This window comes from Bufo gargarizans, chromosome 4, assembly GCF_014858855.1.
Source record: "Bufo gargarizans isolate SCDJY-AF-19 chromosome 4, ASM1485885v1, whole genome shotgun sequence".
Classification (NCBI taxonomy): Eukaryota; Metazoa; Chordata; class Amphibia; order Anura; family Bufonidae; genus Bufo; species Bufo gargarizans.
The window spans coordinates 406,797,933-406,813,048 of NC_058083.1; the positions used below are offsets into that span (position 1 = coordinate 406,797,933).

A 15,116-nucleotide genomic window follows, 5' to 3' on the forward strand; every position below is an offset into this window, starting at 1 on the left:
ATATTTTGCCTGGACGTCCACCTCTTGGCTTTGGAATGGATGGATGGACTTCATTCTGTATTCTTCCAACTGTCATGGCACTCACATGATGCAGTTTGTCAATTTTCTTAGCCAAGATACCGCTATCGATAAGCAGGATGATGCTGTTTCTCTTTCCTTGGGAAATCTTCTTCATGGCTGCTCCTAGATTCGAACCAGTGACCTATCGCTTGTGAATCAACCTAATTATACACTGAGCTATTAGGAAATGTGAGAACACAAACACAGCCTCATTTCTCCAACAGTAGCCACAGCCATGCCACTCTCTTACACCAGTAGTTAGTGTAGTAGCTGTCCCCAACTTTCAGCACTGACCACAGTAGTGCTTCCCATCGTTCCTCTAGTAGTCACAGCAGTGTATTCTCCCCTTCATATGGTGTTTAAATCAGTGATTCCACTATAACAGTCATAAAATCAGTGTCTTTCAATACTCCCCATATACTCCCCATATGCAACACAATAGTAGGGCTTCCCTCTCCTGCTATTATTTAATTACATCACACATACCGTACCTCCTCCATGAGAGCAGAAAGCAACATGTAAGAAAACTAGTCTTGGCCTCTTGTACATCTACAGGTCCTTCTCAAAAAATTAGCATATTGTGATAAAGTTAATTATTTTCTGTAATGTACTGATAAACATTAGACTTTCATATATTTTAGATTCATTATACACCAACTGAAGTAGTTCAAGCCTTTTATTGTTTTAATATTGATGATTTTGGCATACAGCTCATGAAAACCCAAAATTCCTATCTAAAAAAATTAGCATATCATGAAAAGGTTCTCTAAATGAGCTATTAACCTAATCATCTGAATCAACTAATTAACTCTAAACACCTGCAAAAGATTCCTGAGGCTTTTAAAAACTCCCAGCCTGGTTCATTACTCAAAACCGCAATCATGGGTAAGACTGCCGACCTGACTGCTGTCCAGAAGGCCATCATTGACACCCTTAAGCAAGAGGGTAAGACACAGAAATAAATTTCTGAACGAATAGGCTGTTCCCAGAGTGCTGTATCAAGGCACCTCAGTGGGAAGTCTGTGGGAAGGAAAACGTGTGGCAGAAAACGCTGCACAACGAGAAGAGGTGACCAGACCCTGAGGAAGATTGTGGAGAAGGACCGATTCAAGACCTTGGGGGACCTGCGGAAGCAGTGGACTGAGTCTGGAGTAGAAACATCCAGAGCCACCGTGTACAGGCGTGTGCAGGAAATGGGCTACAGGTGCCGCATTCCCCAGGTCAAGCCACTTTTGAACCGGAAACAGCGGCAGAAGCGCCTGACCTTGGCTACAGAGAAGCAGCACTGGACTGTTGCATGTCATTCGGAGATCAAGGTGCCAGAATCTGGAGGAAGACTGGGGAGAGGGAAATGCCAAAATGCCTGAAGTTCAGTGTCAAGTACCCACAGTCAGTGATGGTCTGGGGTGCCATGTCAGCTGCTGGTGTTGGTCCACTGTGTTTTATCAAGGGCAGGGTCAATGCAGCTGGCTATCAGGAGATTTTGGAGCACTTCATGCTTCAATCTGCTGAAAAGCTTTATGGAGATGAAGATTTCATTTTCAGCACGACCTGGCACCTGCTCACAGTGCCAAAACCACTGGTAAATGGTTTACTGACCATGGTATTACTGTGCTCAATTGGCCTGCCAACTCTCCTGACCTGAACCCCATAGAGAATCTGTGGGATATTGGGAAGAGAAAGTTGAGACGCAAGACCCAACACTCTGGATGAGCTTAAGGCCGCTATCAAAGCATCCTGGGCCTCCATAACACCTCAGCAGTGCCACAGGCTGATTGCCTCCATGCCACGCCGCATTGAAGCAGTGATTTCTGCAAAAAGATTCCCGACCAAGTATTGAGTGCATAACTGAACATAATTATTTGAAGGTTGACTTTTTTTATGATAAAAACACTTTTCTTTTATTGGTCGGATGAAATATGCTAATTTTCTGAGATAGGAAATTTGGGTTTTCATGAGCTGTATGCCAAAATCATCAATATTAAAACAATAGAAGGCTTGACCTACTTCAGTTGGTGTGTAATGAATCTAAAATATATGAAAGTCTAATGTTTATCAGTACATTACAGAAAATAATGAACTTTATCACATAATGCTAATTTTTTTAGAAGGACCTGTATATGTCTGCTTACAGGGAATGCCCAATTGCCATAATAAAACCAGGAAGGAAAAAAAACCTAAGAAGCAAATGGAAACAAACAAGAAAACATAAGATAGTTGGTATGACATACTATTTATTAATTTATGTAATATTGGAAACACCACAAACTTATTGTCATAGACACTCTATTTGCTCTACTCTTCTAAGCTGCACAAGACATTGAGAAACTGAAGTAGCCACATTAAAAATACAAGTGTCAGATTTTATTACGCAATCCAGTCCAGCTGAACAGATGTCCTTTTTATAGTAATGTTAAATTATGGTGCTGAGGTCGGAAACAGATTTTGAATGGTGCCCCAGCTGCATTGCCACTGTAATTCAGAAAATATCTCAATCAGCTGAAGAAGTAAATTGTAGCTTGGGAAGTAGATTGCAATTTCATGACATTATTCAAACTACAGCATGCAACTTCCCTTCCTGCTTCTATAAAATATTCCATACTTTATGTGACCTGCAATACTGTATTACTGTTAAACCAAATTATTAAACTTCAACACATTTTTATTATATATTATACAATAGAGCCTGTTCAGTTAATATACATTTAGGAGTATATCTAATGCCTAAGGGCATGAATACCATAGAGACAGGCCATGCAGCTGTTATAGGATCATTGGTGAGAGGAAGCCAAGCCCTCTCCATTTTAAAAGAATTTTTAGCAAACTCGGAGTGGGAACTTGGTACAATGGAAAAGTTGTGAAGAGACAATGATCACCAGTACCTTCTGGCCTGGGTGTCAAAATCCAGTTCTGTTCCACTATGTTTCCCTATTCTACCTATGAGACTCAAATGGCAAATGCAGACTTAAATGTTAGGCTTCTTTCAGACCTGCAGCCGGGTGTTCAGGCAGCCAATGCTAGCAATTGGCCACACCAAAACCGCTGTATGCAGTGGTATTTGTCTGGCCAAATCCCGGCATATCTGCCAGATAGAGGATGGATATCCGCCAGACCCATTATCGCTAATAGGGCTGATGGGCATTATGGTACTGTCCCCCAATGACGGATTTAGAGAGCTCCGGCAAGCTTTTCTCTGCTGGAACAGCCTGCTGGCAGTGTGAAACTAGCCTTAGCCAATATACCCACTTTGCATATATGAAGCAAAAAAATAAATAAGTGGTGCTGGATTTTTCCTGTTAGATTTTGGGATACGGTCTGTTTCACATTGTCTGAAAGGCTGTTCCGGCACTAAGCAGTTTTTGTTCGGTTGAATCTCGAGATATTTGCTTGGTAACAGCCGGACACCTTTATAGTCAATAAGGCCTTTGGTCATTCCAGTAACATCCAGCAATGCAAAGAGACCTAAAGAGCTCTGGCAGGATGTTCTCTACTAGAAGAGCCTGCTGGAACTCTTAACGGCAGTGAGAAAAAGGCCAAATCTGCCTAACCCCTCAGCAGTTTTGATCAATAAAACCCATTGTAGTTTAACATTTTAAAATAAAAAGCAAATACTCAATCCTTGGTGCAACATGGCACTGGCGGTGTGTAGTTAAAGCCAATAACCATAAATGTACATTGCAGGAGCTGTGCCCAAGCCATGAAAAGTGAGTACAGTATTTTGCACTCTGCCGCTATCAATTGCAATTGCCACATCTTAGCTACTTCCCTTCCAAAAAATAAAAAGTTAATCAGTTGTAACAAACCCAAAATGTTACTAATGAAAACGTAACCTCAACAAGCAATAAACAAGCCCCATAAAGCCCTTAACCCCTTAAGGACTCGGCCCTATTTCACCTTACGGACTTGGCCATTTTTTGCAAATCTGACCAGTGTCACTTTAAGTGCTGAGAATTTTAAAACACTTTGACTTATTCAGGCCATTCTGAGATTGTTTTTTTGTCACATATTGTACTTCATGACACTGGTAAAATGAAGTAAAAAAAATCATTTTTATTTATAAAAAAATACCAAATTTCCATGTTTCAATTTCTCTACTTCTATAATACATAGTAATACCTCCAACAATTGTTATTACTTTACATTCCCCATATGTCTACTTCATGTTTGGATCATTTTGGGAATGATATTTAATTTTTGGGGGATGTTACAAAGCTTAGAAGTTTAGAAGCAAATCTTGAAATATTTCAGAGATTTTCAAAAACCCAATTATTAGGGACCAGTTCAGGTCTGAAGTCACTTTGCAAGGCTTACATAATAGAAACCACCCAAAAATGACCTAATTCTATAAACTACACCCCTCAAGGTATTCAAAACTGATTTTACAAACTTTGTTAGCCCTTTAGGTGTTCCACAAGAATTAATGGAAAATAGAGATACCATTTCAAAATTTCACTTTTTTGGCAGATTTTCCATTTTAAGAATTTTTTTCCAGTTACAAAGCAAGGGTTAACAGCCAAACCAAACTCAATATTTATGGCCCTGATTCTGTAGTTTACAGAAACACCCGATATGTGGTCATAAACTAATGTACGGGCACACAGCAGGGCACAGAAGGAAAGGAATGCCATACGATTTTTGGAAGGCAGATTTTGCTGGACTATTTTTTTTTTACACCATGTCCCATTTGAAGCCCCCCTGATGCGCCCCTAGAGTAAAAACTCCATAAAAGTGACGCCATCTAAGAAACTACACCCCTCAAGGTATTCAAAACAGATTTTACAAATGTTGTTAACCCTTTAGGTGTTCCACAAAAGTTATTGGCAAATGGAGATAAAATTTCAGAATTTCTATTTTTTTGCAAATTTTCCATTTTAATCCATTTTTTCCACTAACAAAGCAAGGGTTAACAGCCAAACAAAACTCAATATTTATGGCCCTGATTATGTAGTTTACAGAAACACCCCATATGTGGTCGTAAACAGCTGTACGGTCACACGGCAGGGCGCAGAAGGAAAGAAATGCCATACGTTTTTTGGAAGGCAGATTTTACTTGACAGTTTTTTTTTACACCATGTCCCATTTTAAGCCCCCCTGGTGCTCCCCTAGAGTAAAAACTCCAAAAAAGTGGCCCCATTTTAGAAACTATGGGATAGGGTGGTAGTACTAGTTTAGGGTACATATGATTTTTGGTTTCTCTATATTACACTTTCTGTGAGGCAAGATAATAAGAAATTGCTGTTTTGGCACCGTTTTTATTTTTTGTTATTTGCAACATTCATCTGACAGGTTAGATCATGTGATATTTTTATAGACCAGGTTGTCACGGATGCGGCGATACCTAATATGTATACTTTTTTTTATTTATGTACGTTTTACACAATGATTTCTTTTGTGAAGAAAAAAAAAATCATGTTTTAGTGTTTCCATAGTCTGAGAGACATCATTTTTTCAGTTTTTGGGCGATTACCTTGGGTAAGGTATGATTTTTGCAGGATGAGATGACGGTTTTATTAGCACTAATTTGGGGTGCGTGTGACTTTTTGATCGCTTGCTATTACACTTTTTGTGATGTAAGGTGACAAAAAATGGTTTATTTAGCAGTCTTTATTTAAAAATTTTTACGCTGTACATGTGAGGGGCTAGATCATGTGATATTTTTATAGAGCCGGTCGATACGGACGCGGTGATACATAATATGTATACTTTTTTTTATGTAAGTTTTACACAATAATATCATTTTTGAAACAAAAAAATAAAACATGTTTTAGTGTCTCCATATTCTGAGAGCCATAGTTTTTTCAGTTTTTGGGCGATTATCTTAGGTAGGGTCTCATTTTTTCGGGGATGAGATGATGGTTTTATTGACACTATTTTGGGGTGCATATGACTTTTTGATCACTTGCTATTAAACTTTTTGTGTTGTAAGGTGACAAAAAATTGTTTATTTAGCACAGTTTCTATTTTTATTATTTACGGTGTTCATCTGAGGGGTTAGGTCATGTGATATTTTTTTAGAGCCGGTCGATACGAATGCGGCGATACCAAATATGTATACTTTTTTTATTTATGTAAGTTTTACACAATAACAGCTTTTTTAAAATAAAAAAATTATGTTTTAGCGTCTCCATATTCTGAGCTATAGTTTTTTTATTTTTTGGGCGATTGTCTCAGGTAGGGGGTCATATTTTGCAGGATGAGGTGACTATTTTGGTGGGCATACACCTTTTTCATCACTTGCTGTTGTACTTTCTGTGATGTAAGGTGACAACAAAATTGTTCATTTAGCACAGTTTTTATTTTTTATGTTTTACAGTGTTCATCTGAGGAGTTAGGTCATGTGATATGTTTATAGAGCCGGTCTATATGGACACGGCAATACCTAATATGTATACTTTTGTTTTCCCCTATTTTTTACAAATTCTTTTTTTACTTTATTTGGGGAAAATGAAGTTTTTGTTTATTTTTACTTGAAACTTTTAATTTTTGGGGGGAAACTTAATTTTTTCAACTTTTTTTACTTTATTTTTTGTCCCACTTTGGGACTTGAACTTTTGGGAGTCTAATCCTTTACAATGCATTCCAATACTTCTGTATTGGAATGCATTGGCTGTATGAGTATTACTGTGTGTATTACTCATGCAGCTTCCGGCCTGTGAGATCCAGAGGGCTGGATCTCACAGGCTATTCACCGGAAGGCAGCGCGATGCCTCAGGAAAAGGCATCGCGTTGCCTTCCATGCCATTGGGTCCCCCCCACAGCCCCATGGGGACCCAAAAGCACCGCCGACCACTGCGCCAGGTATGCGGCAATGATTTGAGCAGGCACCGTGTTCCAATCACCGCCCGCCGGGCGGCGGTGATCGGAACTATAGATAACGTACCGGTACGTCATGGGTCCCTAAGGGGTTAAAGACCCAGAGATTTTACTGTTTTGAGTTTTAGTTTTTCATTCCCCGCCTTCCCATAGTCCTAACTTTTTTATTTTTCCATTCATATAGCCTTATTAGGGTTTATTTTTTGTGGGACAAGTTATACTTTCCAATGGCACCATTTACGGTTGCATACCATGTAGTAGGAAGCAGAATTTAGAATTGGGAAAAAACGCAATTCTGATAAAGGTTTTTAGTTTTTTTTACACTGTACACTATGCGGTAAAATTGACCTATTATATTCATTCTTTAGGTCAGTACGGTTACAACAATACCACACTTGTATAATTTTTCTTGCGTTTTAAAACTGAAAACATTTTTTAATCCTTAAAAATTAAAACCATATTCTGAACCCTGTAACTTTTTTGTAGTTATTTGTATGGGGCTGTGTGAGGGCTCATTTTTTGCAGGACGATCTGTTCTTTTCAGTGATACCAATTTAAAGTGTGTGCGACTTTCTGATCACTTTTCAGAAAAAAATTATTGTGTTGAAGAGACAAAAAATTGCAAATTGGCTGTTCCCCCCCCCCCCATTATGCCATTTGCCGTATGCCATTAATATTGTTATATTTTAATTGCATGGGCATTTTCGCACACGGCGATGCCTATGATGTTTATTTTTTTTATTGGTTAAGTATTTTTATTTTTATTTTAAGGAAAGGGGGGTGATTTGAACTTTTAGGTTTTTAAATAGTTTTTTATATTTGTATAAACTTTTATTTTTTTTAAGTCACCTTGGGTCACAATAACTGGCAATCATTAGATTGCCCATTGTGTTTATTGATGGCTATATAACCATCATTGAACACTTTATTTGGAATATAACAATACAATGCTGCCACCTAGTGGCCTGTATTAGTATATTCCTGAAATAGACCGAAGCCTGCTTGAGACTTCGGACTATTTCAGCACTGTAAAGGTTCCCCGATGTCAGCCGGGGAATGCTGTTAACGGAGGTGAAGCGCGCGACTTCCGCTTCCAGACTGCTCAGATGCCGTGGTCATCTGAAGGGTAAAATGTGCCATGGGTCTCTGCTATTTAAAATAGCAGAAACCCGGCGGCTAAGGCGCCCGCTGCACCTGCAAGCAGGCCCCATGTTTAGGGACCGGACTTCCGCCGTACATATACGTGGTTAAAGTTGAGTATGTCACTATATGTATATATATATATATATATATATATATATAGTGGGAATTTGCTCTGGTAGACAGGGTATGCAGATGTAGTACAGAGGCAAATTACCAGTTCTTAAATCAAACTTCCGTGTTTATTCACACATAAGGCAGTCTTGGTTTTAGTTCACACACAATGTAAAGTCCACATAGCAAAAATCACCTTGTTGGCAGTTCTATTTCCAGCAGTCCATAGCAGGCTTTTAGGGGGGCCTGTTTCCTCTAAACACAGATCTCAGCCCTCCAACACAGCACAAGCCTCACATACACACTTTGCTGATGAGCCCAGCTGTCTTTTAAGGACAGCTAGGTGCTGTCAAAACCCGGACCGGCACTTAAAATCCAGTCCGGTGTTTGACCCCACCTGGCTGCAAATCAGCCCAGCAGCACACACTGGGAGGAAAATACCTGTTTTTCCAGACCATACCTTTCACTGAGTCACTATATATATATATATATATATATATATATATATATTTATATGTATATAATTTTATTTTCGCTCTATAAGAACCACTTTTTTCCCCAAAGGGCATGTGTCAGTACGTCTTATGGGGTAAATACTATTGAGCGCTTCCATTATGGAAGAGTTCATTAGTACGGGAGGACCAGTGAGAGGGCTCTGTACTCACCATTTTCTAGTCTTCTTCGGCTGCTTACTGCATTGTATCCTGCACATAGCATGAGGATGACAGTGCTTTGTGACCTCAAACTGTGCAGCGGTGGGTCACAGCACAGAGTGGCAAGAAGACCAGGAAGACATTGAGGTCTGATCTGAGGTCTGATTGGAGGTCTTATAAAAATTGCTCATCTGATCAATGGTTTGATTGGGGGTCTAACCTGAGGTCTGAATAGGGGCCTCAACATTGGGTGGTCTGATCGGAGGTCTGATTGGGGGTCTTACTAAAATTGGGGGTATGTTCTGAGGTCTGATTAATATTGGGGGTCTAATTGGGGCTCTGAAGTGAGGTCTGGTTAACATTGGGGGTCTAATCTCAGGTCTAATGAAAAATATTTTTTTCTTAATTTTCTCCTCTAAAACCTAGGTGTGTTTTATGAGCAGGTGTGTTTTATAGGGCGAAAAATATATATGTTTGGCTTTGCCATAACTGCAACGATTGGTCTCATAAAAAAAAATAAAAGCAATTGTATGGCTATGTAGTTATGTAATACAATACAGTGATGGGAAAAAAAATTAACTGGGGTTCATTTATAGCTCCTGCAGCTTTAATAACATAGAAAAGTCACAAATTTTGTAACTTTTTAACTTTGCTTGACACCTACTTTTACAAGAGGTGAGTGGGGCGTGGATGGGAGGAGGCAGGCCGTGAGCAGGACCTCCTTGGCCCTACTTATTTAACAGCATAAAAACGGGTTCACATTAGACCAGAAATCTACTTCAGCTACTGGCTGGAGTAGCTTTAAGTTCTTTTGCACGGAAAGGAATACCGCCTAGAGTTTTGTTTTTGTTTTTACGAAGACTGGTAAAAGCTGGCCTTTAAAAAATGACCCCCACTGTGTTCTAAGGTCTAAAACAAGAGCCATTGGAGTCAAATGACATAATATAAGAACTACATATGGGAGAGTTGATTACTAAGCTAAATATGCCAGAAATATGGCTTCAAGCATACAAAAAAGGAGGCAAACATTACACCATATTAGATATGCGTTTTAGGCAATTTCTGTGACTCACTAGACAACGGGGTGTGGCTTACCAGTTAATGAGCATGACTTTGTGCAAAAGGGGTTGGTTTAAAGGATAACTGTGACACTTAGACCCTAATTTAAATTTTCATATATGTAGTTACTAATAACATGATATTCCAGAATCAGTTATTAGACTGACTTACCCCATATTTAATAAGATTCAGCCCTTAGCACCCAGTCTGCATAAAACTGCAATTTCACTATTCACTGCCCTCACCCTGAGGCTAATCCCGCCTGCCCTCACTAGTCAATAACAATAGCCCCCCAAAAGTGTCAGTAACCAGAGCCCTCCCCCTAAAGGGTTAATCTCCTGCAGCACAAAGGGTCCTCTTACCACAGTTTGCTTTCGTTTATACACCTTGCAGACGGCAGATCTCCCTTCCCTGGTCTGCGCTGTCCCAGTCTGCTGAGTGAGGGAGCGTCTGCCAAGCGCAGGGACAGGGAGAAGTGCACACAGCCCAGGCACTGTTATCAGCTGCTGGGAACCTGGCTCTAATCATTTACTTACAGTCCCTGGCTGTCTGTAATCTGACCTTGCTTCTGCATCCTCCGTCCTTCAACACATAGACGGACCCTGCATAGCAACCTGATTTTAAGCACAGGTAAAAGTAGGCAGGACAGGGAACAAAACTGTGGAATTAAGGGGTAATTGAGTACACAGTGAAAAGTTGAAATAGGGCCACCAAGGAGATATTAATCACCACAATCCAATACTCAAAAAATAAATAAAAATATGACAGTTATACTTTAACTTAAAACTGTTTAAAGTATCTAAATATTTATCAAATTTATCATCCAACAAGAGCCACTTTAAATATTAAACAGGATTAGTAAATCTGCCCCAATATTTTCTGTTCTTTTATGGTCTAAAATTAATCTATACACTAAACATTACAGTAAACAGTATGAAGTTATCACATAAAGTTGAGGAGGACTGTGAGAGATTTCCATAATGAATATAACATTGCATTTGTGATATTTTTGAGGCTGAAAAGAAAAGTTAGAAGTTTCTAAATGTGTTTAAAATTAAATTGGTAAGCATGTCAAAATGTAGCTTATAATATGAGGAATGTGGTTAAAATGGCCACATGTCTAATAATACGACTAGTGTATATTTTTTCTTAGTAGATTGATTGATTGACTATACTTGTTATAATTGATTTCCAGCAGTGATTCATAGCGAATGAAGCTAAAGGTGTTCTCCAGGAATTTATATTAATGGCCTGACCTTAGGTGTGATTGGTGGTGGCCTGACCCCAAGAATTACCACCAATCAGCAGAATTTTCATTGTACTGGACACAAAGGGGCCACACATGTGGATGTGCCTGGCACTGCAGCTCACACCAACTTAGCACAGCAGAATGTATTTAAGTACTACTGTGTCTTGTTCTGCAGATCATTGGAAATATATTTAATTTGCCCTCCAACAATCACATCTAAAGAGAGTAAAAATTATACTACCACTATAATACTGTGTTAGCCAGTAAATAAAAGAAAAAAAATTGTTTCCTCAGTAGTTTATACCTTTTATTGGCTAACAGAAAAGATGATGATGAAATTGCAAGGTTTCGAGACTACTCATGCATCTTCCTCATAAATCTTTTAGGACAGTATGTAGGAGACTTATCATCTGCCTTGTGCCAGAAAAGTGGCTTGAAAAAGTAGTAAGGTGTGTTTGAAAAAAAAGTTGCAAGTGCCTCTTTTTATGTTATCCCATTCCCTATGTGAAAAGGGTGGGAAAGACGTAGGATGAACAGCGGAGACAAATTTATCTTCATTTACGCCAGTTTTCTGGGTCAAATGAGGCCAGAAATCTACAGCATTTCAGAGCTGTCGTAGATTTCTGTTAAGACGCACAGACTGCTGGAGGATGCACCAAATTTATGATGAGGCCTGAGCCTCTTCATAAATGTGGAGCATCCTCAGACAGTGCAGGGGATATTAAGACTAGTGCAAAAAGCACCTGTCTTGATAAATCTCCTCCATTGTTTTAAGACAGAAATGTATAAGCAAATCTTCAGATATTGTCTTAAAAGATGCCTGAGAAAGAGGTCTAAATAGACTCGAAAGCTAGCAATTGTGTCATCATCTTTTCAGTTAAGCAATGAGGAATCTCAATTATTTATCACCTAAGGTGAGTTATGGGAATGCAAATTTATTGATAACCCATTTAAAGATGTTGATTTTATGCTCTGTTAAAATTAATCTCTGCATAAATTGATACTGCATAAATGAATGATGTTTAAGGTGATGTTGCAGTTTTGTCCATTCTAGGATGGGAACTCATGTAGAATCTTATGTTGGCCCATAATTTATCAACCAGCATGCTTCACCCATACTGACATTGTGTTTGTAAAGTGCATAAAATAGCCTTGAATGTATCTCTATTAATCGCATGATTTCATACACGCTATGGCCAGACTGATCTGAGCATGGAATGTAAGCTATGAAAATTCATTGTACTGCTTTAGCAGGCTAAAATTGTGTTATTTTATTTCTGCTAATCAATTCTGCATCCATCAGATTTTGCTGAGAGCAAATATTTTGCATGTCAATCATCAGAGTTTGCTACACAATTTTAATTTCATACAAAAGCACATAGACAGGATACTACATGTTAATTGACTTAAATTAGATACAATTCATCTGTTATCTTCTTTGAAAATACATGCCAGACATAAGTAATCTAATTGTATACAGTAATCAAAAGAAATCAAGCAGATATTATTTTATATATAAAATGTCCTGTACATTAAAGATAAAGACAAAAGAAATATCGGTATATTAGCATATTTTTACTATCATTTGCCAACTTGAAATGAGTATCAACATGTTTTCTAAAATGCTTTAATTATTAATAAGCTAATGTGGTTGTATAAATACATTTTATTTGACTTTTTTATCATCTGACTAAATACATTACAAATATAATAAGCATAGTTTATTAAGAACTACCTGCATATATAACTGAGCTGAATAAGTCTTCATTTCCAGTTAAAGAAACCTTCAATTTAAAAAGAAAAAAAAAAATCACATTAACTGGGAATCAAACAGAAAACATATTTGCTGCTACCTGTTCATCTTTTTAGTTGCAGATCTGCTAATTCTCGACCTCCTCTTCTGCCATCCAAGATGCTTCTCAGACCACCTGATGCCCACTACGCATTGGGAGCCCAAGAAACTTCCTCCTTGTCCAGCCTTTCTCTTGGACTGGCCAGCACTATTCACATGAGCCATGCTGGCCAATCCAATGGCAGCAGGAAGAGTGTTGGGCTACCAAATGCACAATATACATCAGGTAGTCTGAGAAGCAGTACAGCCAAAAAGATAAAAAGAAAGCCACCATTTAAATGTTTGGTTTGTTCCAGAGTCAATATCATTTTTATGGTTTGTTTTTTGGTTGCTTTAAGTTTGAAATAAATCTTACAGCCTTAAAGATATAATATTAAGTAAAACTAGATATTAAAAAAATAAAATTTAATTAAATGTACATAACTTAAAAAAAATTATATACATATATTTCTTATATACAGAGAAAAAGATAATATATAATTTTCACTACCTTAAACATATATCCCAAATCAGATATTCACTCATTTACATATTTACCTGCTTTTTATTTTTAATTTTTGATGTGATTTTCTGCATGCTGTTTATTCAAATGCACCCATCTTTATTTTATTCATAGTTCTAATGGAAAGTCTGTGTCATGGTCTGAACCAGGTGGAAGACAAGTACAGAAGGGCCAACACATGTGGCACAGACTATCAGTGCACGTGAAGACCAAGGAGGCAGGATCATCAAACCAGACAGCTGTGATAAAGCCCATAACCAAAGGCTACCAAATTCAGAGCAAGAGCCTCACATTTTCAGATACTAGCACTAACGCTTTCTACAATGTGGAAGAGGAAGAAGAAAATGAGCCAGCAATGTTGAACCTACCAAGTAGTCCATCCATGATGATACATAGGCGATTGAATGCAACTCCTCCACCTTCTCAAGAATTTGAGGAGGGATCAGTATATCTGTCAGATCAAGTCTCTAAAAGCTTACCACTGCAAAAGTCTATTTTAGATCAGCTACATGGGGTTATCAACAAATTCTCAACCGGAATTCCAGACTTTAACTCTGTTATTCCAATTCCCGGGCCAGAGAAAGGTTTTGACTCCATCTACCCTACTCAGCAAGTGCTTCCACTTCAGATGGTGGCTTTCAGTGAAGGTGTAGACTCCTCCACTGAGGAGGTAGAGAATGAAAAATTAAACCTTATTCGGGATTATATGTATGATAGCACAGATACACCTGATGAAGAACTTGTTCCAAGCAAATTAGTGCTGGAGGACTCGCCTGCTTTGACTCCTCCATCCCCTTTTCGGGATTCAGTAGCGTCAGGCAGTTCTGTGCCTAGTTCACCTGTGTCGGAGTCAGTACTCTGCACACCCCCAAGTGTGACATATGCTTCAGTTATTTTGAGAGACTATAAGCAAACCTCATCCACTTTGTAGACAATGTTCATACATTTCTAAAGGTAAACAGGGCTTGTAAGTGGAAGTGAAAAGGACAATGGATACAACATGTGAAAGCAGAACGAAAATCAAATAATATGGGTCCTGCACTAATCGATCTCTATGAGGGCTCCAAGTCTTAAAAGCTGTATCTATTTGTTTTACTGTATTCATAGACAGATGTTGTATATTTAGCTAAGCACAACATTGTAATCTGCATCTAAAGAAATCTATAATACCTGGCATCCATAGCTTAAAATGTTGGTAAAAACCATTATGGTCATATTGGTCTTATTATTTGCCAGTGCCAATGGAACTTTATTAGGATCTGAATATTAAATGTGTATGGCTACCTTAAAGAAAGTTTTTTTACAGTGTACTATGCTGTACTTAAAAGGAGGACTGATTATTATTGTACCCATTTCTAACTGGATCTCATTTTTCAAAAACTTCTGATGTGTCATAAAAATATTAAAAAAATAAGAAGTTTGACCTTAATAGGAACCAAAGCTCCTCACAAGCATCTCCTGATCAGGGTATCTACCATATGTGGTAACATGGTACATGTACTTAGTGATATCAAGATTTGACATTTCATTAGCATCACAATGTAATGTAATGCAACATGTTTCTGGTCAAACCATTAAAGTAATGGAGCATCACCAAGTGCTACTTACCATTTAAGTGGCTACATCTATACAACTTTCCTAACCTTTATCAAAGAACAATCCATTTCCACTTCC

General features: G+C 38.2%; 1 protein-coding gene across 1 annotated transcript in view; it reads left to right on the top strand.

Moving 5' to 3' along the window:
* Window positions 1–14,373, top strand: part of GRM1 (glutamate metabotropic receptor 1) — a 492,448-nt gene extending 478,075 nt beyond the window's left edge. The window contains exon 8 of the mRNA XM_044291230.1: window positions 13,557–14,373. Within this exon, the coding sequence (XP_044147165.1) occupies window positions 13,557–14,373 (817 nt within the window). The remainder of the gene's footprint in view (window positions 1–13,556) is intronic.
* The last annotated feature ends 743 nt before the right edge of the window (window positions 14,374–15,116 follow it).